The sequence below is a fragment of the Lobosporangium transversale genome, assembly GCF_002105155.1.
Source record: "Lobosporangium transversale strain NRRL 3116 chromosome Unknown BCR41scaffold_31, whole genome shotgun sequence".
NCBI lineage: Eukaryota > Fungi > Mortierellomycota > Mortierellomycetes > Mortierellales > Mortierellaceae > Lobosporangium > Lobosporangium transversale.
Genome location: NW_019029009.1, coordinates 300,125 through 326,477, shown reverse-complemented (window position 1 = coordinate 326,477; position 26,353 = coordinate 300,125). Strand labels below are relative to the sequence as shown.

Genomic DNA, 26,353 nt, shown 5'->3' with positions numbered 1-26,353 from the left:
TCATGGCGTTATTATTTTTATTTTTTTCCACGTTCATCTCCTTATTACATGATACTGCATCTTTTTTTTATGTCAGTCGTGAACACAAGCAAAAAAAAAAAAAAAAAAAAACATTTACACAAAAAAAAAACAAAAAAAAAACAAAACAAAAAAAAAAGAATAAGGAGGGGGAAGGATAGAAAGAAAGAAAGAAAGAAGAAGGAAGGAAGGAAAGAAAATAAGGTAAAGAAAAGAAAGAGAGTGTGTGGATGTTGTATGCGAGAGAGAGAGAAAGAGTGAGAGCGTTGAACGGGGTTCAATCAGCGACAAAGAGTATCAAGAGTTGTTAACCCAACAAAAAAAAAGAAAAAAAAAAAAAAAAAAGGTTCGTCGTATTGGACAGTTTGATCATCTAACGAACCAACAAAGGCAAAGGATGGCATTGCAGGACGTATAGAAAGCACTGGGATAGAACAAGGCCAACAAAGCTGTTTTTTGCTTTGTCCAAACAATGAATGGCGTGTTTAAATAAATAAAAAAAGTAGTGTAACCATTGTTTTCAACGTGACAACAGTCCTTGTTCAATCCAAGTTCCAGAGACTGGGCTGTGGGATGTGTGTAGTGAGATGTGGGGGAGAGGATGTAAGGATGTGGGGAGGAGAAAAAACACTTTTTCTTCCCCCATTGCATTTTCTCTTTTAAAAAGAGTGTAGAGAGAGAAAGAGATGTTCACTTAAATAGAAAAAGTAGCACAAACCCCCTTCGACCCCATCATAATGCAAATCTTTGTTTATGGGAATAACCCTTTTTTGTAATCAATGCGCTTTCTTTTCTAAACTTCTTTTCGACCCGTTATAACATTGTCCAAGGGGAAAATGAGAGGGGACAAAAGAAAAAAGAATCACTCCATTACCCATTGTCTTTTTTTTTTTTTTTTTTTTTCCAATTCCCATTTCATAATAAAAGAGCAAGGAGAGAAAGAGCGTCAAAAAAAAAGATATACAAATGGATATATTTCAGTTATAGTTAATGTCAATCGATCTCTTCCGATTCCTAAGCATATTAATAAGCGGGAGAAAAGAAAACTAGTCTAACAAGGATCCCCTCAGTAACAGCGAGCGAAGCAGATGTGAGCTCAAATTTAAAATGTAACCGGTTTACTGGCTCGAGTCGTAGTTTAAAGAGACGTTTTTGGTGGCAACCTGGATATAGATCCTTTGGAATAGGGTGTCATAGAGGGTGAGAATCACGTCGTTGACTCAGTGGATGCTACATACGTTTTCAAAGAGTCGGGTTGTTTGGGAATGTGGCTCAAAATGGGTGGTAAACTTCATCTAAAACTAAATATCGGCGAGAGACCGATACCGAACAGCCATTGCTCACAGACAAGGTAAATAGCAACGTATAACCGGAGTCATCGAGCAATATCAGAGAAGACACTGCTAACGACTCCCCCATGTTATTTTAGATGCGACAATGGGAACCAAGGCCGTGTTTACAAGACAATTAAGGCAAATGCACACAACCCTTGTATAAATGTCACATGCAGCACCAAACTTGGTTACCTCATGTGGGTCCGCTATTCATACGCGTTAGACTCGCCCCAGGTGATCATTTTTCAGTGGTGAAGGACTTTAGGTTTGGCACACAACGTCAAAACCCGCCCATGGACAGGGTACAGGTATGCTGAGCCATCCCGGGTAGCCATCCTGATGTTCCTGTCACGTGCATGATGCCTTCACGCAGAGCGAACGCACGCGTTCCGCAAATAGCTTGCTTTTTCACTCTCGCTGAGCGCACCCTGCATCATTTGTACGTTCTTTGATCAGTGTGTGAATTTTCAGATACTATGGCATTCATACCCGGACAAACCGTCTGCACAGCTTGCATGCATTCATACCCAGACAAACAGTCCGCACAGTTTGCATTAGTGACTTACAAAGCTCGTCAAGGAGCCGAATAACATATTGGTTTTCGCCTACATTATGCCCCAGAGGCCGTGATTGGCGGGCTGTTTTGCCTGCATCTTTAGATATCACTTTATTCTGCGGATGTTGTGTTCGAGTTGCTAACTGTACTATTGTTTTTTTTATCGCTTTTCTGTGCAAGGCGGGGCTCCCTCCTAGACACATTATAGGTCAGACGAGGCATGCTCTGAGTCTATGTGCTTCTGGCTCAGTTCTACCTATGACGCTCTGTGAGAGGGGCTCCGCCTTTGTATTGCACCAAAGGGAGTGTTTTAGTGGTCATCACACTGTCTGTCGTGAGATTGGTGCCTATCCACTAGCTCTATTGTACAACAGTGTTTAGTCTTCGCGAGATTGTGGAGAGCAGAAAGCCTGGTTAGGGTATAATGCTGGACCTGGTTTCACTTCCTAGGCTTTGTCCAAAGCATTATCAAAGATTCCAGCCGCTGATCTTTCTTTCAAGATGCAAGTAATACTAACACAAAAACTGACTCGCACAAAACCCATAGAAAGTGATATTAAATCTTCTTTCATGATACCATTTTTGTTATTTTAGTACGCAGTACTAGTATACCATACTGGACACTTGGTACTAAAATCAATACGATCTTTTTATATCTGTATGGATTCGGCAACATACCTCTAGGAAAAAGGACCGGAAAGGTCTTTTGTTTTTCTTTAGGCAGGGAATAAAAAATGAAAATGGTAAATGGTGCTAGATGCACTAAAAGAGTGGAGGAGGCAAGTAAATGGTGGACATGGTGCTGATATTTTTTTGTTGATTCTCACAAACTCATAGGCAGATCAGATCCAGTTTCTGTGCTCCCTACAAGCAGAAATCAGCCGCCTATTACATACAAAGGAAGGAAAAAAATCAGTAGAAAAAAATCAGCAGACACCATATATCAAGCTATGTCATCACGATGCACCATGTCCACCATTTACTTGCCTCCTCCACTCTTTTAGTGCATCTAGTACCATTTACCATTTTCATTTTTTATTCCCTGCCTAAAGAAAAACAAAAGACCTTTCCGGTCCTTTTTCCTAGAGGTATGTTGCCGAATCCATACAGATATAAAAAGATCGTATTGATTTTAGTACCAAGTGTCCAGTATGGTATACTAGTACTGCGTACTAAAATAACAAAAATGGTATCATGAAAGAAGATTTAATATCACTTTCTATGGGTTTTGTGCGAGTCAGTTTTTGTGTTAGTATTACTTGCATCTTGAAAGAAAGATCAGCGGCTGGAATCTTTGATAATGCTTTGGACAAAGCCTAGGAAGTGAAACCAGGTCCAGCATTATACCCTAACCAGGCTTTCTGCTCTCCACAATCTCGCGAAGACTAAACACTGTTGTACAATAGAGCTAGTGGATAGGCACCAATCTCACGACAGACAGTGTGATGACCACTAAAACACTCCCTTTGGTGCAATACAAAGGCGGAGCCCCTCTCACAGAGCGTCATAGGTAGAACTGAGCCAGAAGCACATAGACTCAGAGCATGCCTCGTCTGACCTATAATGTGTCTAGGAGGGAGCCCCGCCTTGCACAGAAAAGCGATAAAAAAAACAATAGTACAGTTAGCAACTCGAACACAACATCCGCAGAATAAAGTGATATCTAAAGATGCAGGCAAAACAGCCCGCCAATCACGGCCTCTGGGGCATAATGTAGGCGAAAACCAATATGTTATTCGGCTCCTTGACGAGCTTTGTAAGTCACTAATGCAAACTGTGCGGACTGTTTGTCTGGGTATGAATGCATGCAAGCTGTGCAGACGGTTTGTCCGGGTATGAATGCCATAGTATCTGAAAATTCACACACTGATCAAAGAACGTACAAATGATGCAGGGTGCGCTCAGCGAGAGTGAAAAAGCAAGCTATTTGCGGAACGCGTGCGTTCGCTCTGCGTGAAGGCATCATGCACGTGACAGGAACATCAGGATGGCTACCCGGGATGGCTCAGCATACCTGTACCCTGTCCATGGGCGGGTTTTGACGTTGTGTGCCAAACCTAAAGTCCTTCACCACTGAAAAATGATCACCTGGGGCGAGTCTAACGCGTATGAATAGCGGACCCACATGAGGTAACCAAGTTTGGTGCTGCATGTGACATTTATACAAGGGTTGTGTGCATTTGCCTTAATTGTCTTGTAAACACGGCCTTGGTTCCCATTGTCGCATCTAAAATAACATGGGGGAGTCGTTAGCAGTGTCTTCTCTGATATTGCTCGATGACTCCGGTTATACGTTGCTATTTACCTTGTCTGTGAGCAATGGCTGTTCGGTATCGGTCTCTCGCCGATATTTAGTTTTAGATGAAGTTTACCACCCATTTTGAGCCACATTCCCAAACAACCCGACTCTTTGAAAACGTATGTAGCATCCACTGAGTCAACGACGTGATTCTCACCCTCTATGACACCCTATTCCAAAGGATCTATATCCAGGTTGCCACCAAAAACGTCTCTTTAAACTACGACTCGAGCCAGTAAACCGGTTACATTTTAAATTTGAGCTCACATCTGCTTCGCTCGCTGTTACTGAGGGGATCCTTGTTAGACTAGTTTTCTTTTCCCCCGCTTATTAATATGCTTAGTGATTTTACTTGATTTGAGATCGAGTTTTGTGAATAAAATTCTATTATCACATTTCCTGCGTCAGCATAAGCACAGGCAAAAAAGTTGGAAGGCAGACAAAAAAGGGCTCTTTTCCCTTCATTTCATTCGTTCTTTTTTTTTTTGTTTGTTATTGTTATTCGTTGTTATTGTTATCATATCATGTTGAAAGTGCTGGAGTTGAATTAAAAACCATTTGCATTTAATAAATTTTTTTTTGGTGGCTCGAGGGAAAGAGAAAGTGTATGTGTATTGTGTGGTGTATCGGTCTATCACCAAAAGTTTACTTTCTACTGTCTACTTTCTGTCGATGTAGTGCGAATAGACTGACTAATGAGAATGAGACCAATAAAGTTATAGCCTCCTTCACGAGTGGAAATGGATCAATTTTCAGGCATCTCTGCACACATCCTCCAACACCACATCACACCGATCTCTTTATTTTCTTTTTCTGTCTCTCTGTCCCTGTCCCTGTCCCTGTCCCTGTCCCTGTCCCTGTCCCTGTCCCTGTCCCTGTCCCTGTCTCTGTCTCTGTCTCTGTCTCGTGCAAGGAAAAAGACCTGATGTGAGAATGAGAGTCAGAGTAAAAATGAGGGTGAGGGTGAGGATGAGAGCAAAGAATGAGCAAGAGAGATTGAAAAAGCACGAGTTTACAGAATCGGAAGAGATCGATTGACATTAACTGTAACTGAAATATATCCATTTGTATATCTTTTTTTTTGATGCTCTTTCTCTCCTTGCTCTTTTATTATTATTTTTTTTCCTGGAGGCGGACAACAGGCTAGTTACCTCAACGGTCCAGCCCATGCTCATTTTTTTAAAAAAAAAGCGAGGGCTTGGGCAGGCGCCTAAAAGAAGGAGTAAAAGGTATGTGTGAGAGAAAGGTTTTTCCATTTTGAAGGTTTACTCTCTTCCCTCCCCCCTCCATCACACTCTGCACGATCATTCTCTCCATTCATTCCTCCTAATCGACTCATCTTCTTTCATCCAGTCTTCTGTTTACATCATTGCCATCTTTTTCCTTTCTACGCCCTCTTTCTACTCTTCCCTTTCTGTGTCACAATCCACTTTCTCTCTCCTCCACAGCCCAAACATCTCCTTTCTGCTCTCCATCATCCATTTCTATTCTTCCTTTCCCTTCCTTTCCTTTCTGTCTTCCCTTTCTTTCCTTCTTTCCCTTTTTTTTTTTTTTTTTTTGGATTTTCTCTACGACTCACTAAAAAAAAAAAAACTTTTTCACTGCATAATTTTCTTAATTTCACGCTTCTGCTAGTTCAATCCTGTGCAGCCCTATTTCCTTTAACGGCTAATTCGAATAGAAAAAAAAACTTGCGAGAAGACACGCTAAGAACAAAAAGGCAAACAAAGATTCTTCTCTCCTTTTATTATTCTCTTTCTCGTAACAAACTACCAGACCAGCACAACAAAAAGGGAATTAAAAAGAAAAGAAAAGGAAAAAAAAAAAAACCCCCCCCCCCTCCCGATCATCATGGTCAACCTTTCCTCTCAGAGCCTCTTGCGAGGACTCGTTCTATCCCTCTCACTCTCCTCTCACATGTTCCTCACCTCTAATGCTCAAGGTTCAACAGCAACACCGCCTTCTACTAGACCAACAACAACATCTTCATCTTCACCTTCACCTTCACAACCCGCATCCTCCATCAATGCTCCTAGTGGCTTTGTCGGCGTTGCCTCTGCTGCCAACAAAAACTTTATCTTCTATCAAGGGGGTCAAGTCAACACAGGATCGGTCAGATTCACAAACGACCTCTTTTCCCTGGATCTCACAAAGACCTGGCCTGTTCATTCTCCTGCTTGGACCAACTTGACTCTTCCTTCCAGTGGTACCTTGACTGGTCCCACAGTCTCGGGACATGATGCGACCATGTCTAAGGATGGAACCACTCTCTTAGTCACCGCACCCACAGAATCACAGGGAACACCCTTTTTGTACCAGTACAACATTGCTGCAGGTTCTTGGTCTACTATCGAAGCACCTTCTGCGTAAGTTTTTTAATTTCCGTTTATTACTTTTTTTTATTTATTTTATGCATGTCATATATGAACAAAAAAAAAAAAAAAAGGCAGGCGGAGAGAGGAAAAAAAAAAAAAAAAAAAAAAAAGAAGAAGGGGTGAGCAAAGGAATGTTGGCAATTGTATTGTACTGCGCATCCCCCAGGAACAAAGAAAAAAAGAACCCAATTTGACATTTCCTCCCCTCCATGTGGCGGTGACCTTGGCTTGGATGGATGAATAGGAGAAGGTCCTTGCGTATCTTCTTTTTGTGATTGGTCAGAAGAATACAATTAGAATTTGCTACAGTATTTGCAATTAGAGAGAAAGAGAGGAAAGAAAATCGCTCTCATGACAATACCACACAACTCAACTCTTATGTGTGTGTGTTGCTCACGGTTGTACAAATGTTTTTCCGCTCTTTTGTTTTTGAATCTTGGTACCTGGGTTCTAATAACAAGTATATTTATACATATGCTTTTTTTTTTTTTTTTTTTTTTTTAAATATTTTATTTTCCCTTAATAGTCAAGCTTCAAAGTGGGCGAGCAGAAAGGCAGCCAATTTTGTAACAGATCCTGCTTCGGGTATCTCCTGGTTATTAGGTGGAGCATTCCCTGATGGTAGCAGCACAAATGAGATTGATCGATTTCAGGACAATACCTGGACTGCCAACTTGATCCCTTCTAGTAATAGCAACAATAACAATGGCGGTGCACTGAACAATTTCAATTCTGGCACAGCGCATATCTTTAATAACAGGATCTATATCTTTGGAGGCTTCAGTTCAACAGCTGGTCGACGAGGTTACCAATCTTTCCAGAGTTTACCCTACATTGACGTCTCTAATCCAGATACTCTCACGCATGGCGTTCAATTCACTCTGGGTCAGGTTCCACCACCTCGCCAAGATCATTGTAGTGTTATCACTGCCAGCCATAAAGTCATCATCTTTGGAGGCTATGATGGAAACTCTAAACTCTCTCTTTCCGATGTCTGGTCTCTGGACCTCATCACCTGGACATGGTCTCAGATCGTGACCACAAACTCAAACCAACCTCGTCATGGACATACATGTGATATTGCAGGCGCCAACATGGTAGTCTATGGAGGCATGGCCGCTGTCGCCCTCAACTCCCCCCAGATCGCGTACGGAAAGGATGTTCAGGTCTATGATGTCATGCTCTCCACTTGGATGAAATCTTATGCTCCTAAACAGGACACCACCACGACTTCACAACCCCTCCCCGGGACCGGCGGCTCCAATTCTGGATTAGGCATAGGCCCCATCATTGGGATCGTCATTGGCGTGGCCTCCGTCATTGCTTGTATCGCTGCATTCTTTATTTACAAGCGTCGACAGAAACAGATTGAGATCAGGGAAGCTGAAATGGAGAAGGAAGCCTATTTGGCCTCGTTGAGGCCCGAAGGAAGCAATAGTAAACCAGGCAACGGCGGTCAGTCCCCTACTTCCCCTAGATCGGCTCGTTTGGCCGCTGGCAGCTCCAGCATCAATGGTTCCATCATCTCAACTCCTGGAATGACTCACGCTGGTGCATATAATGGAATGGATGAACTCTTGTTGAGCAACGCTGCCGCTTCCCCCGCCATGGGTGGTCAAGCTCAGGGTAACGTCCAATATCTGATGCAACACTTGCCTGATGGCACCATCGCTGTTCAACCCGTGTATTTGGATCATCAGACTGCTCTTCAGATGTCTCCTAATCTTGCTGACCTCACCTCTGGACCTCTTCATCCTGGAAACGGATATGCCAGCCCTCTTGTCACTGGCAGCACTGTCGGTCCTGCTTCCTCCGCTGGTTATTTTGCTCCGCCGCCCCAACAAAAGTCTCAGGTCACTTATCCTCAGCCAACCCATGATCCTTTCGCTTCTCCTTCTCTTCCTAATGCTCCTTTGCCCCCAGGTTACAACCCTCCTCCTTCTGTTGGAGCCACAGGTCTTAGTAGTCCTCAGCAAAGGTCCACTCAACTACGTTAGAAAAATAAAAAACATTAATGACCTCCTTCATGAGCAAAATAAAATAATAAAACTATAAAAAAAAAAATAGGTCTTTCTTGCTTTTCCATTTTTTACACGTTGTGAATATATTTTATTATGTGTACAAGTTTTTTTTTTTTTCTTCTTGGTATAAGATGAATGACAAAAGTGAGAAAAAAAAGAAAAAAAAAAGAAAAAAGAAAAAAGAAAATAGAGATTGAAAGCGAAATGAGTATGAGACTATGTAAAAAAAAAAAAAAAATAAAAAAAAAAATAAAAAAAAAAATAAAAAAAATAAAAAGAGAGTATCCAGCTTTTTCCCTCAATCCCTTTCTTATGGGAAGTTGCTCATGTCAACCTCAGGATTGGCCATCTGCTGCTGCTGTTCAATCACAATATTCGATGTTGCATGCTGTTGCTGTTGTTCTCGCTGCTGTTGCTCTCTTTGTTGTTGTTGCTGCTTCAGCTGCTGAATGGTTTGATGCTGCTGAGGTTGAGGCGATATGAACTGTTGAGGCCGATAGAGTTGTTGCTGCTGCTGTTGTTGTTGTTGTTGTTGTTGTTGTTGTTGTTGTTGTTGGTAATAGTTCTGCTGCTGTGGCTGTGATTGGCTCAATGTTGGCACAGCCTCACCGGAACTTGACCTAGGTGGCAATGTAGGCATAAAAGTGCCATTCTCCTGAGACATCACGGGCGATGGTGCATGTCCAGCGATTCGTCTGGTAGGAGGTTGTGGTGGCGGCACGTTACTGTGTGGCCCCAAACTACTGAAGGAGCCTTGACGCTGACGCGTAAAATTGTGAGGGAATCCATTGACGGCCGCAATCGTCACTGCTCCTTGTCCCTGCGTTGATGGAGGCGTAAGCGAAGACGCAAGTGGAGTCATTGGAGATAGGGTTGTTGCAGGCACATCAGTAGAAGCACCTGGTGAAGCCTGTCCGCTGACGCCACCATTGATCTCGCTCTTGTTGCCATTCATCGCTGGCTTCTCAGGTGGACCGAAAAGTTCAGACGTATTGACGATCAAAAATTCAATGGTCATATTCTTGTAAACCATATCCATGATCTCGCGACTAGGATCAGGATTTCGCATCAAAGTGGGACCAAAGACCACAGACAAGTTCTTGGGTGTCATCAAGTTGATACTCTCATGCTCTGTGACCCTATTGAGATGATGGAGCAAAGTCCTAAGAGTCTCATAATGAGCGACATGCATACGTGCCAACAAATCCCGGAAGACTTGATACTTGGACTCCCCGTGCGGCAGCGCAATGGCCTCCATAAACTCATCATAAAGATCAAAAGGAACAAGAGGCTCAGGCAAACTGCGGAGATACTGTTTCAGGACAGACGTAATCGAACAGATATCTTGATAGAGCGACTCATCCATAAGGTCAGGATAAACTCCAATATCGTATGCCTGTACCAGCTGCCTTGCCTCTGCAGCCATACCAGAACGACGGTAAATACCCTCGACGTCCAAGCCACGCTCATCAACAGCCTCAATGCATTTTTCAACAACAAGTGGGATGGTTCGTTGCTCAATCTCCAGTTGGTCAACAAGACCGTTACCAAACATGATCTGCTTAGCAGGCGGTGTAGGGGGCGTAGGTGGGAGTCCGTGACCGCTTCCTGCGCTAGAATTGACACCACGAATGCTCGAGGAATCTGAATCCTTGGGCTTGCCTGGACATGAAGGCACAGACTCGTGCGTGCAGCGTCCATGGATCTGGAACCCACAGGCTAATGGTAAAGAAGAAGAAGAGTTAGAAGGAGAAAAAAAAATTAGATTCTTTCACATCATTATCTAGCATATTACATTTAAAATAAGGAACTTACTACGACATTTGTATTCACGGCCTCGAAGCTTCTCATCGCAATACTCGCAGCGTGTTGGCTTGGAGTAATTGTGCTGAATAAAGTGATGCAGCTCTGGGATGCGTCCGTTAAGAGAGCCAGTCTCGCTGTTCACAGAGAATGATCTTGTTGGTGGGAGAACCTGACTGTTGGAGCTTCCATTATCTGTCAACATTCCTGTATTGGCCTTATTATTGGGGACGTCCAATCCTGTACTGGGTCCTTCTACAATAAGCTTTCCAAACATGGCTCCAACAGATCGGACCGTGCCAACGCCTGTGTAAAGCGTGTTCATGGTACCCTTCTTCCAGTTGAACTTCTTGGGAGCGACAATCTCCTCTCCAAAAATATCTTCTTGGATTTCGTCAGACTTTTTGCCTTTCGATGACGGGCGACCTTGTTCATCAGAGTGGGTCGAGTTGAATGAGTAGGTAGAATCGCTGCTACGGGCGACAGTTAACTGTGATGCCTTAAGCTCTTGCTGGTTTCCTCCACTCGCTTGCCGTTGTCTCCTCATCTTGCCTAGGGAGAACATACTTCCGCCACCGCTATTTGCAGCTGAAGATGGTGCAACTGGAGGTCCAGGCCTGCGTTCTTGCAGTTCTCTCATCATGTCATTATTCATAGCAGATAGTTCAGCATTTCGTACGCTCAGAATCTGCATCTCGTCTAGGACGCCATCACGTTGCTCGACATAGGTTTGAATCTCACGCTGGAGACGCTCTTTTTGCTCCTGAAGAGCCTTGACCTCCACTTGGTATGCTTGCTTCATCAGGTCGTGGCTTGTACTCATACGAGGATTGGATGACGCTGTAGGCTGAAGTTTATCGGCACTGTTGCTTGCAAGCGCCTCACTCTTGGCTCTATTATAGCGTTAAAAAAAAATAGTCAGCTGTCAATCCAAATCATGTCTCGCATTTATTTACTTTGATTCACATTGTTTAGGCACAACAACAACAAAAAAACTTACTTTAATTCTTCGTTCATAGCCTCAAGATCCATTCCAAGAAGATCCTTTTCGATATACAGGTCGCGAATAGCTTTCTCCAACTGCGCATGTTTTTGGTTCAACTTCTCAGTCTTCTCAGCCAAAAGACCATACTCCTGTTGAGGGGTTCCATGAATTAAAGGACTCATCGGGTTATACTTGGCCAGTTCGAGGCGCAGCTCACGGATCAGCACAGCAGCCTCAGCCGGATTCATCATATCCTAAAATAGGATCGTATTTATAACAAAAATTGTTAGTCATCTAGAACATTAAAATCATCAGGAGGCAGGGAAGGAGGCGCTGTAATCTACAGATCCTATTTATGGTGAGCCTGAGGAACGAATTTGTTTGAAATTCTATACGCAAATGTCTTGGGTTTACCTCCATGTTCTCAACAGTAGGAGATGCGGATATTGAGCTGTTCATAAAGCGATCCGAGATGCGCTTGCTACCGGAGGAGGTACTGGAGTTGGGACTTTCTAAAGGTGTCTTGCTGCCCCCATTCAAACTAGACTTGTCGCTATTGTTCAGAGATGTTGAGCTCAGTTGTGCGTCAGCTCGAGCGATACTGAGTCTATAGGAGCTGGCATCTTGTCCATTAACGAGTTGGATATCCTTAGATGAAGGAGTGGAGGGCATTGATGGAGAGGCTTCCTTGCTATCCTTTTCAGAGCCACTCAACATATCTCCTAGGTCAAATCCACTTGGTACAATGTCATCTAGGCCAAACGCAAGTGGTGGTAAGAATGGTGGTCCAATATCGACTGAAGGAAGTGCGCTTCCAGTGGTAGGGAGGTTAGGAACAGGTTTTGAAGTGGATTCAAGCCGAGGTGATGGTACTGGTGGGGTATTATTGTTTGAATGAGTGCCATGATAGTTGGATGGAGTAGGTTGAGGAATCCTTGGCAAGTCATGATATGTGCGTGGAGTCTCTTGGTGATGATGTCTCTCTGGAAGGAGATTAGTGGGTCTAGAGGGATTGATAGTTGAAGGATGCTTTTGCTGTTGCATCTAGGAAACAAGAGATGATAGAAATGGTGTGTTAGTCCAACCGAATGGAAAGAGCAAAGAGCTTGTGAAAAAAAAAAAAAAAAAGAAAAAGGAGAGAGAAATGCGTGATGCACGAGCAATATGGAGAAAAAGGAGAAAGGATTGTTCGGATGAAAATAAAAAAGCCGTTTTTAATATCCATAGATCCTTTCTTTGCGAACATACTTCTGATTCTGGGATCGTTGGCAGCGACTTTTCTAAGGCTCGCTCCGCTCTTTCCATGCGTTCACGTTCTTCCCGCTGACGTTTGGCTTCTTTCCGTTCCTGATGACATTTCATACAGTAGATACCCTGAGATGTCTTTGCGAACACCAGATCCTCAATCTTGGCATCACATTGAGAGCATCGAAAACAATCAGCATGGTATGCCTCATCACCTGTATTTCATAGTAAAGAGAGGAGGGAAGAAAAAAAAAGGTAAGTGAGTATGGAAGAATGAGGTTCTCGTCTCGTATGCTTCTTCCCCTTAAAGTAGGAGTATCTGACTCTCAAATGTCATGATGGCTACCATCTCTCCTCTTACTCCAGAGTTACAAGAGCGATTTAGGCTTCTCCTTTGCTCTTTGTAGACTTGATCAAAAGAAAAGTGAATATTAACCTTACCTGTCATGATAGCCTCATCTAGGATAGGTCTCCGACAAGCACTGCAGCTATAGGAGCATTGCTCACAGATAGGAGAACCATCCGAGAGTAGCAGTAAATTACTGTCGCACTCGACCCTATTCTTGCACTTTGCACATCGGAAGCTATTAAAGTGGAGACAACAAACAAGTATTCAAGCAATGGATAGGAGGACAAAAAAGAGAAAGGGGAAGAGAAAGATTGGATGAAGTTATGGAGTAGGTCCGAATCCAGATGGAGATCAAGCAACAGACATAGGCATGATTTGGCGGGGCAGACAAACAGGCAGATGGAAGGTTTGAAGGACAGCAAATGGCAAAGTTGTCGGATAGAAGATATACATCCAGGTACAGGCGCAGAGGTACCAAGAAGTATAATAATATGATAATAATAATAATAATAATAAAAAAATAAAAAAAATAAAAATAAAAATAAAATGAAACGATCAACAATTAGTGTCTGTGCATGGAACCCCAGATCCTGGCTGGCAATTCATTCTATCCTGACCGCAGGACAAGAAACTCATTGTCTGATATGACTCTTCTCTTTCTTCTTCAGTTGATGTTCCAAGGTGAGTAGCAATTAAGGAGTTGTGGAAGAATGAACATGTACGATGCATATGTTGCTTATTCCACCAAAAACAATAACAACATAAAAAAAGGGTACATTTATCCACGCGGATATTGATATTGGTACATTAGACAATTGCATCCCAATGCATGGTGTATATAACATCAATGTGTTTCTTAGTTAGGCACACAAAAAATATAAAAAAAGAAGCACCACTCGGACCAACTGGCTTGTGCCTCCCTAGTTCAGGTACAGAATTAGAAGAGATGGTGTGCTCCAATGGTGTGTTTCTCTTTCTCTTTGTTCAAGCTTATGATATAAAGAAAAATAGTATAAATATAATTACTTGCCATTGCACATGCCACAAACCTTCTCCAAAGGCTACAACACTGCCTTCTTCAATGGAGCGATGGCAACCCAAACATACGGGATCTTGGTCCTCCATGAGATGATGAGCTTTGTTGAAATGAGTGCAGGGTGCTGGATGACTGGATGACAAGTAATGTGTGAGAGGTGGCTCGGAGTATTAAAATAAAGAAAATAAAAAATAAAAAATAAAAAACAATAATAAGAGCACAAGGAGAAAAGGCGGGACGATGAAAGAAACAAGAATAAAAGTTAATGTCGAGAGAAAGAGTGGTGTGGTAAAGTCGTGGAATGGAACAACAACAGGAGCGATTGGAACGCGAAGGGAATGGAGCGTGAGAGGCGTGAGATGTCGAGAGACTGGCAAGACAGGATGGAGGAAAAGAAGATGGCGGCAGAAGAAGAAGAAGATGTCGGGATGAGAGAAAAAGGATTAAAAAATAAAAAAATAAAAAAGAATAAAAAGAATAAAAAAGACAAAAAAGTAAAAGAGGGTGTGTATGGGGTGTATGAGATGGAGATAGAGAAAGAGATAGTGCGGATGTGGTGCTCGTGCAAGAGAGCCGTGGAGAGACAGACGAACAGAATCAGCCAGAAAGAGAAAGAGCAAAAAGCCAGAATCAGAGCAGAAACAGAGGAGCATCAAAAAAATAAAAGACAAAGAAAAAGAGAAAAAGATTGGAAAAAGAAAGAAAGAGGAGCGAGAACCTAATGAACCCTTTTTTTTTTGTTACTTGACACACCATTGCACATTATTTCTTACAGAACATCATTCATTGCCTAATGAGATGTGGTGATGAAGAGGTAAGGGATAATAAAAAACGATGAGATGAAGATGCAATGGATTCATTGCCAAACAGATATTTTTCACACAGACAAATGCCAAAATGTCTTCCTTTAATGCGCTCCACGCCCATGTGTCCTTGTGTTCATTGTTCAGTAATTACTTTCTCTCAAATGACTTTTGGTGCAACAACAAAGTACAAATGCTGACCTACTTTTAGACCATCGCCATCTGCTTCCTTCCTTGCTGTTGTCATCCTGACTGAACTACAATGTAAACATTAGAAGACTTTGAGACAGATGAGATTGGCAGCAACAGTAAAAAAAAAAAAAAAAAAAAACAGTGAGCCAGCCAGCACAAAAGGAGGGGCTTTACTAGTTTACTAGCGCCTTTCGTTCCTTTGTTCTGTGCCCTTTGCTAATTACAACTCGACACAACCACAACAATTGTTGAACTTGCACAACGTAATGCCTCAAAAAAAAGAGAGAGAGAGAGGTCAATTGCCCTTTTAAGAACTCTTTGTGATCTTTCTTCCAGTACTCATCAAAGATCTATCTGATTATATTTCATTTCTCTTCTATGGCTACAGCCAAGTAAAGATATCCTTACCACATCAAACAGGGCTCATCCTCCGAAAGCACTTTAGCCCATTAGATCTTCCCTTGTCGTCGTTGTTTTTTTTTTTTTTTTTTTTTTTTTTTTTTTCCCGGCTCGCATATCCTTTTTAAAATTGGGCGTTCATAGACGCATTGCTTGGTCAGCGCCATCTTCCTCTACATTCCATCGCGTTCTTCTCACTGGATGCTATTCTTAAAACATGCACAAGAAGGATACACACAATCTTTGAATCTGCTTTGGTTAAGTTTTTGACGAGCGTCTTGCCTTTTATTTTTGGTAGAGCACATATACAACACGAGCATTCACAAGATAATCTCAATGGAACAAAGACAGAAAGTCAAAAGCAGATTATAAAATGTGTCATCCTTTTTTTTTTTTTTTTTTTTTTCTAAGCTTCTAGAGCAATCCCCAACTCAGCGAATTCCTCCCTGCTGTGATAAACCTACCAGAAGGGATGAAGCAGAATGTTGTGCGACATTGTGGATATTCGCTGATGACTGAGCCCACGGTTTAAATTTATACACACCATTAGAGAGGAGAGGATTTAATGTTTAATATTTAGTTGCGTACAAAAAACCTTTGTTATTTTATTTTTAATGAATAATATTATTCATGGCGTATGGCTGCATGCAATAGTACATATAACTTTTTTTTTTTCCCTTCAGTTTCTATAAGCGACGTTTTTTTATTTCCTTTTCAAAGAGAGCAAAAGGAATATCTGTCGTCCGAAAGAAACTTTAACGTCGCAGAATATGGAAGTTCTTTCTACATTCAAGCTTCTAGTTCTTTGTTATCAATCATTATACAGATATACAGAGATATCAATGTTGATAGTCTTTTTATGATTATTTTTTCTTTTTTGTTTATTTGACACGGAGAATATACAGACACGAATCATTAAAAAAAAAAAAAAAAAAAAAAAAAAAAAGTTATTGATCATACTATTATAGACCAAATAGAACCGATTACCTTGGCTTTGTTTTCCAGCTCATTTCAATAACATTGCGCGTCATTTACGCTAGCGTCAAAAAATCTTACAGAATCAGGATTGGTCAGGGAGTTTGTCCATCTTTCACAAAAGAAAAAGGTGGTCCCTGTTTATATAAAGTAAATACATTGGTACATACATCTTATACTATATAAGTATATTACAACTTTTATTGATCATGGAATAATAATTAGCAAAAAAAAAAAAAAAAAAAAAAGCAAAAAACTAGGGTTATTTCCATCAGCGTGTTCATCTTATTCGCGGAACCAATGCTGAGAATTTGTTTTCTTTTTTTCTATGTCAGCGTGTCTATTTCTCCGCGTAGGAATAAGCATTTTGGTAGTTCATGTGTAACATTGCATTTCATTTGAGCACCCGAATAGGGGCAAGGGCGTTTCATCTTACACACTCTGTGCACGTGCTCATGCAGGCACCAAAATAAAAAGTATTTAGACAAAAAAGGGTCTTTTTATTTCCGACTATGGAATGCTACGATCCCTCTTCCTCTTTTCTTTTATCTGTTTCTAGATTCAGCAATAGTGTGATCAAAAGCAACGGATCCTTGCTCAACTAACATGTCCATTCCACACAGACCCTTTTGTGTTCTATAGGTCTGTCATAATGTAATGTTATATCCGACAAGTCAAATCACTTGCATGTACATAAAAGACCACAGTCTCCTATCATCACCCCTCCTTCATTAAGCTTTGTTACAGCCCTACAAACATGGCTATTATCTAAGCTTGAAGCCCCTCCATACAGCAGTCCTACACCACTTTGGTCGCAGTTACTGAAGCAATCCCCTGAGCATTCTATACACTCTGTAGTGAGAGCGTATATCATAATCATTCAATCTAATAGCGGTCTGCATCCCTACTGGAATCTATCTCCTATCTTTATCCATAACACTTGGTTGCTATTCCATTACAATGGAGCGTAGAATTCTGCTTCCCTCCAACAGTCCCTTCAACTCCAGATGAACCATGTCGGAAACTTATACTCTTCACTAACACCGGAGGCGAGTAAAATGCTTATGGTGACTAGAAGAATTCATGCATAACTATTATGCATCCAATTCATTGACGTATACTTAGTGTCAACTCCGAAGTCAATGATTTAATAATTATAGAATATCAACCAAATTTGACCATTATCTCGTAACTAGAATGTTAACTTCATTCATCTAGAAATATTTGAAGAGAAACCATCGACTCTTACTGAAGACAACAGCGCACAGTAAACTACTGTAACTGATAAAAAAACTCCTCCCTTTGTCTAGAAAGACAAAGTCTTCTCTCAATAAATTCTAGAGTATGATGGAGGTGACAATATCAGAAGATATAGCCCACATGTTTTCAATTCCTGTCAAATGTCATCATTGCATTTGCTTCAAAGATCATATAAATCGAAAATTCTTGAAAGATCTTTCACAGCCGCCAAGCTTGCAAGGAGGGGAAGAAGGACCTATTCAAAAAGGCCAATAATACTTGCAAGGTCTTTTTTTTTTTTTTTTTTTTTTTTTTTTTTTCGGCAATGCCCGAATATCATAATATATCTTATATATTTATAGCAACAATAACATGCACTTCTTTGGGCCTCTTTCTATAAACACGAATTAAAATAGCAGGGCACTGGCGGCTCAAAATATACTCGTGACCATATTTTGCTTTTTTTGTTTGCCTAGGAAAATGATTCTCAGGCCACTCACGCGTCAGCCAATCAAATTGAGGGAGTTGTCTCCTATTTTTTGTTTTAGGACAGAATATTTATAAATGGATAAAGTAGGCAGAACGATTGAAGTGATCAGCGATCAACAACAACTATACACGTATACTTGTGTAAGCATTGCGGAGAGGAGGGAGAAAAGGAATCGAAGATGCAGTCTAACTAGCACTCTCGTGGCACAAGGCTATTTCTTTCATTTTTTTTATTTTTATTTTTATTTTTATTTTATTTTTTTCATGTTAAGGCATGGCTATGCTCTATTGCTGCCTATTATTCCCGCATGCATGCATGCTAGCTACTCAAGCGAAGAAAACAAAGATGCATTCTGTCTGGCGGTCAAATCCTTGCTGGAATACACGCATATTCAAGCTATAAGAGAACGTTTATCCACATACCATTGATGTCATCTTGGGGAATAATAAAGGAAATGTGGAATTGGTTAGTTTTAAGAGTGCTTCTACGCAGAAAGAAATGCTCTTTCATATACTCAAGGCAGGAGACATTGGTCATCTTTTTAATGTTTAGCGATATAGTGTAGTCTACAATGTATGAGAGCGAAGATCTCCCTTTCTTTTCTTTTCTTTTCTTTTTTTTTTTTTTTTTTTTTTTTTTTTTTTTGACATCGCTGTTATTGTTATTGATGTTGTAAAGTACTACATTTTTACCGTCCTTTTGTTGATATTTTAAAGGGGGATGGGGGTGAGGAAGGATTACTTTCCGCGCCTGAGTAATATAATACGTAGTCAAGTAAAATAACTACAGGCGTCCATACCTATCCTGACATGGGCTGTGCAAGTGATACCTTCGGATACGATTATGAATGTATATACTGCTATATTTCCTTCGTCGACCAAGCGATGAGTAGTTTACTGTGCGTGCCATTTTCTGCGCTCCAGGCTACAACACAGGTGGACATTTTGTGTGTCGTATGTTTTATCTGCTGATTCTAATATCAGACACAGTAAACAGTTTTTTTTTTTTTTTTTTTTTTTTTTTTAGAGTCGGCTTTTTGGCAGAAACAAAAGGTTAAACAAAGTAAGGTTGCAGATGCAGCTTGGCTTACTGAGTGATCATGCCATTGTCCACCATTGAGCTCGCCCAATCCAAATTCAAGTGAAGAATTGCTCACTTCGCTCGCCTGATGGATGCATTTTTATTTATTTTTTTGTGTGTGCGAATGCCAAAACAATTTTGTCAACAGTAAATTTGCTGAACATTGCAGTGTCCATACTCTAAACCTGTTTGTAACACAACAGTAAAGTGGGAAAAAGGAGTCTGTGAACAAACCAATACTCGGGCATTGCAAAACAAATAAATGCCTTGAAAAAAAAAAGGTCTAGCCAAATGGACGGGCGAAATGGACGGGCGAAATGGATGAGGTCTTTTTTGCAATGCATTTTTAGTTTTAGACTTGGGGACAATCATGTTCATATTATGTGATGTACCTTTCGAGGAGTATCATGTTGTCCGATGGTTCTGCTCATTTTATCTCGTCCTCCATCTCATCCTATCTTTACTTCTCTCTCTTTGTCTTTCTGTCTTTCTGTCTTTCTGTCTTTCTGTCTTTTTTTTTTTTTTTTTTTTTCTTGCTCATTTGAATGCGAATTCGACATCGTCTCATTCCATTCTCTGGCTGCTTTGTCCAGGCTCAACTTTCTTTGATAGACCCTATTTATCTCTAGCATGAACCCTCAATCAGGCCATACACCCTTTTTTTTTATTATCATTGACCTTGCAGCTCAATCTGTCTTGAACAAGAATTCATACATTTCAACCGCATTACACCCTTTCCCTTATCCTTTCTCCATCTCTCTCTTTTCTTTTTATGTATCGTACCACATCATTTTCTGGAGCTTAGCCCATCCCATTCCTTGTCACATTTCTCATTTCAACCTTCTTTAAATCAATTTTACGCAACACGACACAGCTTAATAGCAGGACGCAACTTCTTTAATATTTCCACACGACTTTAATCAATTCTTCTCTCTCTACTTTATTTCCACTAAGGTCATTCCAACCCGGGGCGTATACTTCATTCCTCAAACTCATTCATTTAAATTCATCTTGTTCCTGATCTTTTTTTTTTTTTTTTTTTTTTTTTTTGCCGCACAGTCCCATGTATTCCCTTTCCACTGTTCTTTACTTTGGTGTACAACATTAAGACTTTAAGCCAATTCTTTTCCCTTGTTTCAGACCAATCCAACATCGAGATTGGCTAACATCAGCAACCATTCACTTCGTTAATATTAGTCTAGTCGCCTTGATTCAATTGCCTCAACATCCCCATAGCTAAGGGAAAGAGAGGGGTTGACTTGGTCGCCAATCTTTACTGCTGCAACAAAAAGTAGTGAAAGTAATCTTTTTGGAGACATAATGGAGCCTTCAGAGCCAGTAAGTATAATCATGTATGCATATGCACATGCACCTTTTTGTTTCCTCCCTCTCCCCTCCTATGCTCCGTGGTGGATAAAGATCTCTTGCATCAAATAATTGCCCTATTATCCTGCCGAACAACACCCCACCCCTATTAAAGCTTCAAGCCTGAATACCTGAATATATTTTATTATGATTGAAGAATAGTGGATATTGATTACATTATCGCATTCTTGAGCTGGAGAAGAAAAGGGCTAGAGAAAAAAAAAAGGGATATCTCTTTTCCGAAATGGTCCTCCCGTATTTTTTTTTTACACGTTGCTAATCCAAATACGCCACTCTCTTCTGTTCGCTGATCCAACTACGCAATCTTCAAACATTAATCAACTTCAACTCGTTATTGTTCTTCGTTGTTCTGTTTTGCTGTCTCCTTTTCTCCTCCCCCTTTTTTCGACGGGACAGACTCGTACACAAAGTCCGAGTCCAGTTATTGATGTGAATGGGACAAACAGCAACAATATCAAGCCTGCACAGCGTGTGTTTGGATTCTTAAGGAAGCGATCTAATCCAACAACCACGAGTTCAAGTTCAACAGGGACAAGTCGGGATCGCATAAAGTCTAAAGGCTTTACACGATCACCATCACCTGTTGAAAGTGATAATAAGAGTAATAGTAGCAGTAACAGCAATAATAATAATAGTAATCGTGACGATAGTAATCGAGAATCAGCTTCACCAAGCCCTACTCCTAGTAGTGATTCATCTGGATCTAGGAGTAGGACTCCTCCTCCTACTCCTCCTTCAACTGCTACCACCGCCATTGGTATTGGCAAAAATTCAATCAAAAACTTGATTCGACGCCGAAGTGCCGAGCTGAACAAACCTGTTTCCGAAGGTAGAAGCAGTTCAGAAACCACATTCTCTAAACGAAAAGAAGGTAAAAGAAATCATTGCGAGCCCTTTTTTGCAATTTACGACCCTTACTTTCTTTCTTTGAGCCCTCCTATTAATGGCTCAAAGAACAACAACAACATAGGAAAGGGCATTGGGCAGAAAAAATATGAACGGACTCGTGTGCTGTGTGAAATAGGTTTTTTTTTTTTCGACTCTTCTCATGGCCAAAATTTTAAAATGTTACAATCCTTTTTCATCCCTTCCTTTCTTTATTCCTTAAAAAAAAAAGTCAGCAGCAACAATAGTCAAGGCACGACTAGCCTAGTTGATATATCTCCAGAAAAGAGGCCTACCATGGGCGTACACGACCGCAGTATTAGTAGTGTCGATTTTCCCGAATCTGTAACGATTCTCCAATCAACACCTATACCTGTACCTGTACCTCGCTCTCGCTCTGATCGTCGACCAGCATTCACACTAGGCCTTCCATGGCGACCTCAGTCTGAGTACTCTGTCACCTCGGCTACGGCTTCTTCTTCAGCTGGACTTCGTACAGGCTTAACAAAGGCACAGAGAAGATTTATCAAATCTTTTCCAGAACTTGCGGATCTAGTGGTGGTCCCTTCTGCCTATTGTGCACCTTGTCTAGCAGCCCCTTCACAGACATCACCACCTTCTTCTTCCTTTGCCACTGCAATTTCGACACCCTCAGACTATTCTTCCACAGTCTCACCATCTACCTTGGCTCTGTCATCTTGTCCACGTCATTTTGATGATTTTGCTTGTGCATTAGAACGCGAGATTCTATGGCAAGGAACGTTATATGTGACAGCGACACATGTGTGCTTCTATGGTAAACATTTTGGAAGGACCGTTCGCGTCATGGTCGACTATCGTGACCTGATCTCTGTTGATAAGGAAAAGAAGATGGGAGTCTTCCCTAGTTCCATTCGAATCCGTGTCAGGACTCCTCTTACAGCCACCGCGTCATTGTCCACAACAGAAGTACCGACATTTTCTCAGGATCCTATGACTAATACAGAGGGAGATTCGTCCATTAAGGATTATGTGTTCACGAGTCTCATGAGCCGTGAGCAAGCTTATGCCATTATGGAACGTAATTGGGCTATCCATCGTCAAGTTATACAAACCCTCAGTAGCACAGAATATGAATCATCGCAGATGGTGGAGGAGACGACAACAGTACTGGAGAAAGATACGACTGATACTGGTACTGGTATGTTTGAATCGAAAAAAGAAGTACGTCTACGGACAGGAGTAGAAAAGTTGAGAGAGAAGCGCAGGACGCCTAGAACGTATTCTGTCATCACGGATGAGGCCTTTTCTTCCAGTTCTGAAAATATGGACCAACTCGCCCCTCATAAACGGCTGTCTTTGTCACGGCTTCGTCCTTCTACCCCAATAGTGCCATTACCAACGCCATTACCAACGCCGCCAGCGTTGGCACAGGAGTTGAGCGAGGTTTGGAATAGTCCTGGATTGGATTATGATAATAGTTATAATAGCATGGTCTCATCGCCATTGAAAGAAAGCTTTTCGTTTTCATTATCATCATCATTATCGTCATCTGAAAGCCGAAGAGGATCTGTTGCCAGTGCTGCTTCATCTGATAAACAAGAATCTACTGGGTTCAGAGGATTCTTACAAAAGCGCTCTAGTCAGCCCAAAAGTGGCCATAAGAGGTCAGAGGGGACAATGGAGTATAATCAGGAGGTTATCATACAACAGGACCAACAGCAACAACGCCGCCACCATCAATACAGCAATACTTTTAATCTATCATCATCAACTATTCCTAAACAAGCTTCTCAATCGTCGAATCCTATCCGTAGTGACGGTGCTCGCTCAGGTACACCACCACCTGTGCTACTATCACCTTCGCTGACTACAACCAAGATCTCCCATTCGTCCTCGACAGCGCACGCAGCGGTGCAACCCAGCCCCAACGATGGACAAAGTAGGGTCGCTGTACATACTCGAAAGGGAAGTAGAGATGCTCGTTTGGAAATGTCAGGAAACGCCACCAAAATTGGTGATACTGCGGACCCTACGGATCCAATATCAGAAGTAGTATCCAAACTTGCTCTGGCATCGTCACTACCACTATCGTCGTCACCGTCACCATCTCCATCTCCATCTGGTCCAGTGTCATGTAGCTGTCAACGACATTACAAGAATGCTGTCGTCTCTACAGTGGTCCCTTTACCTTTGGAGCTATGCTTTGAGATCCTGTTCTCCGGAAAGGGGGCAGGTCAAGGAGATAAATTGAATTGCGATACGCATCGTATTAAGGATGGATCTACAGATATCAAGATTATGGCCTGGGAACGCTATGAACAGCCAAATGACAACAAAAGCGACAAGAAGAAGAGGGCAGAATCTGCAGTAGAATGGGATGGTCAGAAGCGTAACCTGGAGTACTCTGTGTCCTTTAAAGTACCAATGTGTACGTCCATTGTATTATTATTTTATACCATGTATACCACATTCATATCATTTATTGTATTGTAATAACAGCTTATTTTTATTTTATTTCTTTTAACGTCTTTTGTAGTGGCCAAGACATCCACAGCTTGCTTCGAGACCCAGCAAGTGACTCATTTCAGTGACTTTTTGATCCTAGTCCATTCCGAATCTCGGACACCTAATGTTCCATATGGCGAGCATTTCTCCACTGTCAATCAAATCTGTATGACCTGGGAAGCTCCTGAGAAAACCAGGATCAAATGCTTTACAGAAGTCAAGTTTAAGAAGTCAATCATGTGGAGCACCAGAGTCGAAGCCAGCGCACTAGAAGGGTCCGGTGGGTTCTACAAAGAACTCATCAGGCAACTTCAAGACCTAGCTGAGGTTCAGGGTGAACAACTTGTGAAGTTCTTTGAAGCACGCAAGAGAAAAGCGGGCAAAAAATCCGCCACTGTCCCTAGAGCCCCAATGGTTGTCACCAACAATATACCAAACGATTCCTTACTCGTCACTACTATTACCAGCTTGAGTAACGGGGAAGTTAACTTTGCTTCAACAGAAGCTCCAAAGCCCCCTGCAGCGGCAGCAGTAGTATCATCATTACCTGTCGAGCCTACAAGGATGAATCACGCTCAGTCATTGCTATCTCAGCAGACCTCCCATACTATAGCAACTTCACAGACGTCGTCAATTACAGCAACAGCGATATCATCAAGCACCAAGACGCCTGTTCAGTTGTCCTTGGATTCTGCACGACCACAACCAGAGTCTGTCTCTGCAAGTGTTAAGGATCAGCTGACGCCATTGCTGCCTTCGGAAAAAAAATCTACTCTCGCTTTATTTCTCGGATCATTGACAGCTCCTGGACTCCCACTCATCTCGGCGGCAGCAGGGGCCGCATTGACTTATAGTGATGCAAAAGGCTCTGCAGCTTCTTCACCATTGTCGTTGTTATTTGGGACTTCTTTACCTAGCACTCCGACTAAAGGAGAAAGCGCCGCTGCAGCGGAATCTTTATCATCAATGCCCAGTACGCCGACAACTCCACTCCCTTGGGGAGATTTTGTGCGCAAGAGACTAGGACTATTTGGTGGCAGATCTAGTGAGCAGACTGAGGACAACCGTATGAATATGGATCCAAGCCCATTCTCATCGCTGTCAAGGCAAGGTTCACAACGGGCCGTGTTTGCATCTGAAGAGTCCTTGGCACGGATTCGTGCAGCTGAGGAACAGAGTGACAGTGGTACCCGTGTCAAATTTGCATTGCCTACCAGAACACGGAAGTCGTTCCCAAAGTCGCCTGAGGGCACAGGCGCAGGCCACGCTGCGGTTGCGGGTCGATCGATCTTGGCTTCTCACTCATCTATCAGATCCTTTGCATCTGCCCCCTCTCTTCGTGACCAACATCATAAGCATTATCAACGACAACAGCAACAACAGCAACAACAGCAACAACAACAAATACTTGTTCAGCAAAAACTAAAACTAGAGCAAGTACAACAGCAATCACGTTTCAAGTTTAAGGTCCCGGATGATGACCAACATCAAGATCATCGAGCGCGTATTTTTTCAAGGATCATATTTGGGTTCGTGGTCTTTGGCATGGCTGTGACAGCGTTAAATGTATGGCATCTGTTCGTAACAGTATCATCTATGGTCGAGTTGATGCAGCAGAGACACGATTTGTTGCCGATCCAATATCATCGTCATCCAAGGCCAAGGAGGCACTATCGACATCCTTCTTCAAAGTCGCAGCACTCCTTGCGTCCTCAGCATCCGTCCATGTCCATGAATCCCCAGAAGTATTATTATTCACCATTCTTTTGTCCACCACACGGACTACGTCATCACCGATGCTATCGCTATCGTTCTCCTCATCATCATGGTCACCCTCAAGAACCCCAGCCACTACCACAACCGCAACTGCAACCACAGCAACGTGACCAATATGTCGATCCACACTATCAGCAACCGCCAACTTGGATCAGCCAGGAGGACTATGCGAAAGCTCAAGGTCAAGAGTTGTTGTCTCCTATTTCTAGTCCTGTCGTTGGAAAAGAGCCACTTCATACTATCACTTCATCCTCTCCACTGATCTCCATGGATCGCTGCTCGCATGATGAGCAGCCAGAGCCTGAGCAGCAGTCATCAGATTATCAAAGACATCAAGAGCACCAAGAGCATCTAGGACAGGCACAGTTCCCTCAACAGCACGATGAGGAGAGAGAGCAGGCAAACAATCTATCCGTAGATGAATCGGGTCTCCTGCAAGCTCAGAAAGAGTCAATCAGAGCCGAAATCCTGGAGCTCTTTACAAAGCTGAAGGACGTGCGCCATGAACTTGGACAAACCTCTTCCTCTCGCTAATCTTTTTTCTTTTTCTTTTTCTTTTTTTTTCCCCTCTTAAATCGCAAGATGAATACCCTTCTATTTACCATAATAACCTTTACTTC

The 26,353-nt window shown here is 42.0% G+C and overlaps 7 protein-coding genes across 7 annotated transcripts; 3 read left to right on the top strand and 4 right to left on the bottom strand.

Annotated features, from left to right (window-relative positions):
• Positions 1-3,293: 3,293 nt before the first annotated feature.
• On the bottom strand, positions 3,294-4,287 carry BCR41DRAFT_372514 (hypothetical protein; the record flags this gene model as incomplete). Its single annotated transcript, XM_022026691.1, has 2 exons — positions 3,294-3,759; positions 4,214-4,287. 2 exons carry the CDS (start codon positions 4,285-4,287, stop codon positions 3,294-3,296), a joined length of 540 nt encoding a protein of 179 aa, XP_021879247.1.
• Positions 4,288-4,793: 506 nt separating this feature from the next.
• BCR41DRAFT_131160 (hypothetical protein) lies at positions 4,794-5,523 on the bottom strand. Its single transcript, XM_022019485.1, has 2 exons — positions 5,359-5,523; positions 4,794-5,129 (listed from the first exon to the last, which is right to left on the bottom strand). Exons 1-2 carry the CDS (start codon positions 5,461-5,463, stop codon positions 4,953-4,955), a joined length of 282 nt encoding a protein of 93 aa, XP_021879246.1. The 5' UTR covers positions 5,464-5,523; the 3' UTR covers positions 4,794-4,952.
• A 484-nt stretch (positions 5,524-6,007) lies between these two features.
• BCR41DRAFT_388072 (hypothetical protein) lies at positions 6,008-8,635 on the top strand. The gene is made up of 2 exons (XM_022027958.1): positions 6,008-6,573; positions 7,109-8,635. Exons 1-2 carry the CDS (start codon positions 6,059-6,061, stop codon positions 8,577-8,579), a joined length of 1,986 nt encoding a protein of 661 aa, XP_021879245.1. The 5' UTR covers positions 6,008-6,058; the 3' UTR covers positions 8,580-8,635.
• A 251-nt stretch (positions 8,636-8,886) lies between these two features.
• BCR41DRAFT_357795 (hypothetical protein) lies at positions 8,887-14,504 on the bottom strand. The gene is made up of 7 exons (XM_022024960.1): positions 14,016-14,504; positions 13,078-13,220; positions 12,640-12,851; positions 11,806-12,435; positions 11,407-11,645; positions 10,419-11,299; positions 8,887-10,322 (listed from the first exon to the last, which is right to left on the bottom strand). The coding sequence occupies exons 1-7, from the start codon at positions 14,108-14,110 to the stop codon at positions 8,914-8,916; spliced, it is 3,609 nt and encodes a 1,202-aa protein (XP_021879244.1). The 5' UTR covers positions 14,111-14,504; the 3' UTR covers positions 8,887-8,913.
• A 6,294-nt stretch (positions 14,505-20,798) lies between these two features.
• Positions 20,799-21,577, top strand: BCR41DRAFT_131117 (hypothetical protein; the record flags this gene model as incomplete). Its single annotated transcript, XM_022019484.1, has 1 exon — positions 20,799-21,577. A coding segment is annotated over one exon (779 nt), but the record flags the coding sequence as incomplete, so codon positions are not given.
• A 190-nt stretch (positions 21,578-21,767) lies between these two features.
• Positions 21,768-23,005, top strand: BCR41DRAFT_372510 (hypothetical protein; the record flags this gene model as incomplete). The annotated part of the gene is made up of 2 exons (XM_022026690.1): positions 21,768-22,673; positions 22,940-23,005. The coding sequence occupies 2 exons, from the start codon at positions 21,768-21,770 to the stop codon at positions 23,003-23,005; spliced, it is 972 nt and encodes a 323-aa protein (XP_021879242.1).
• A 237-nt stretch (positions 23,006-23,242) lies between these two features.
• On the bottom strand, positions 23,243-26,338 carry BCR41DRAFT_372509 (hypothetical protein; the record flags this gene model as incomplete). Its single annotated transcript, XM_022026689.1, has 7 exons — positions 23,243-23,590; positions 24,131-24,244; positions 24,422-24,513; positions 24,871-25,224; positions 25,581-25,861; positions 25,979-26,172; positions 26,336-26,338. 7 exons carry the CDS (start codon positions 26,336-26,338, stop codon positions 23,243-23,245), a joined length of 1,386 nt encoding a protein of 461 aa, XP_021879241.1.
• Between the last annotated feature and the right edge of the window lie 15 nt (positions 26,339-26,353).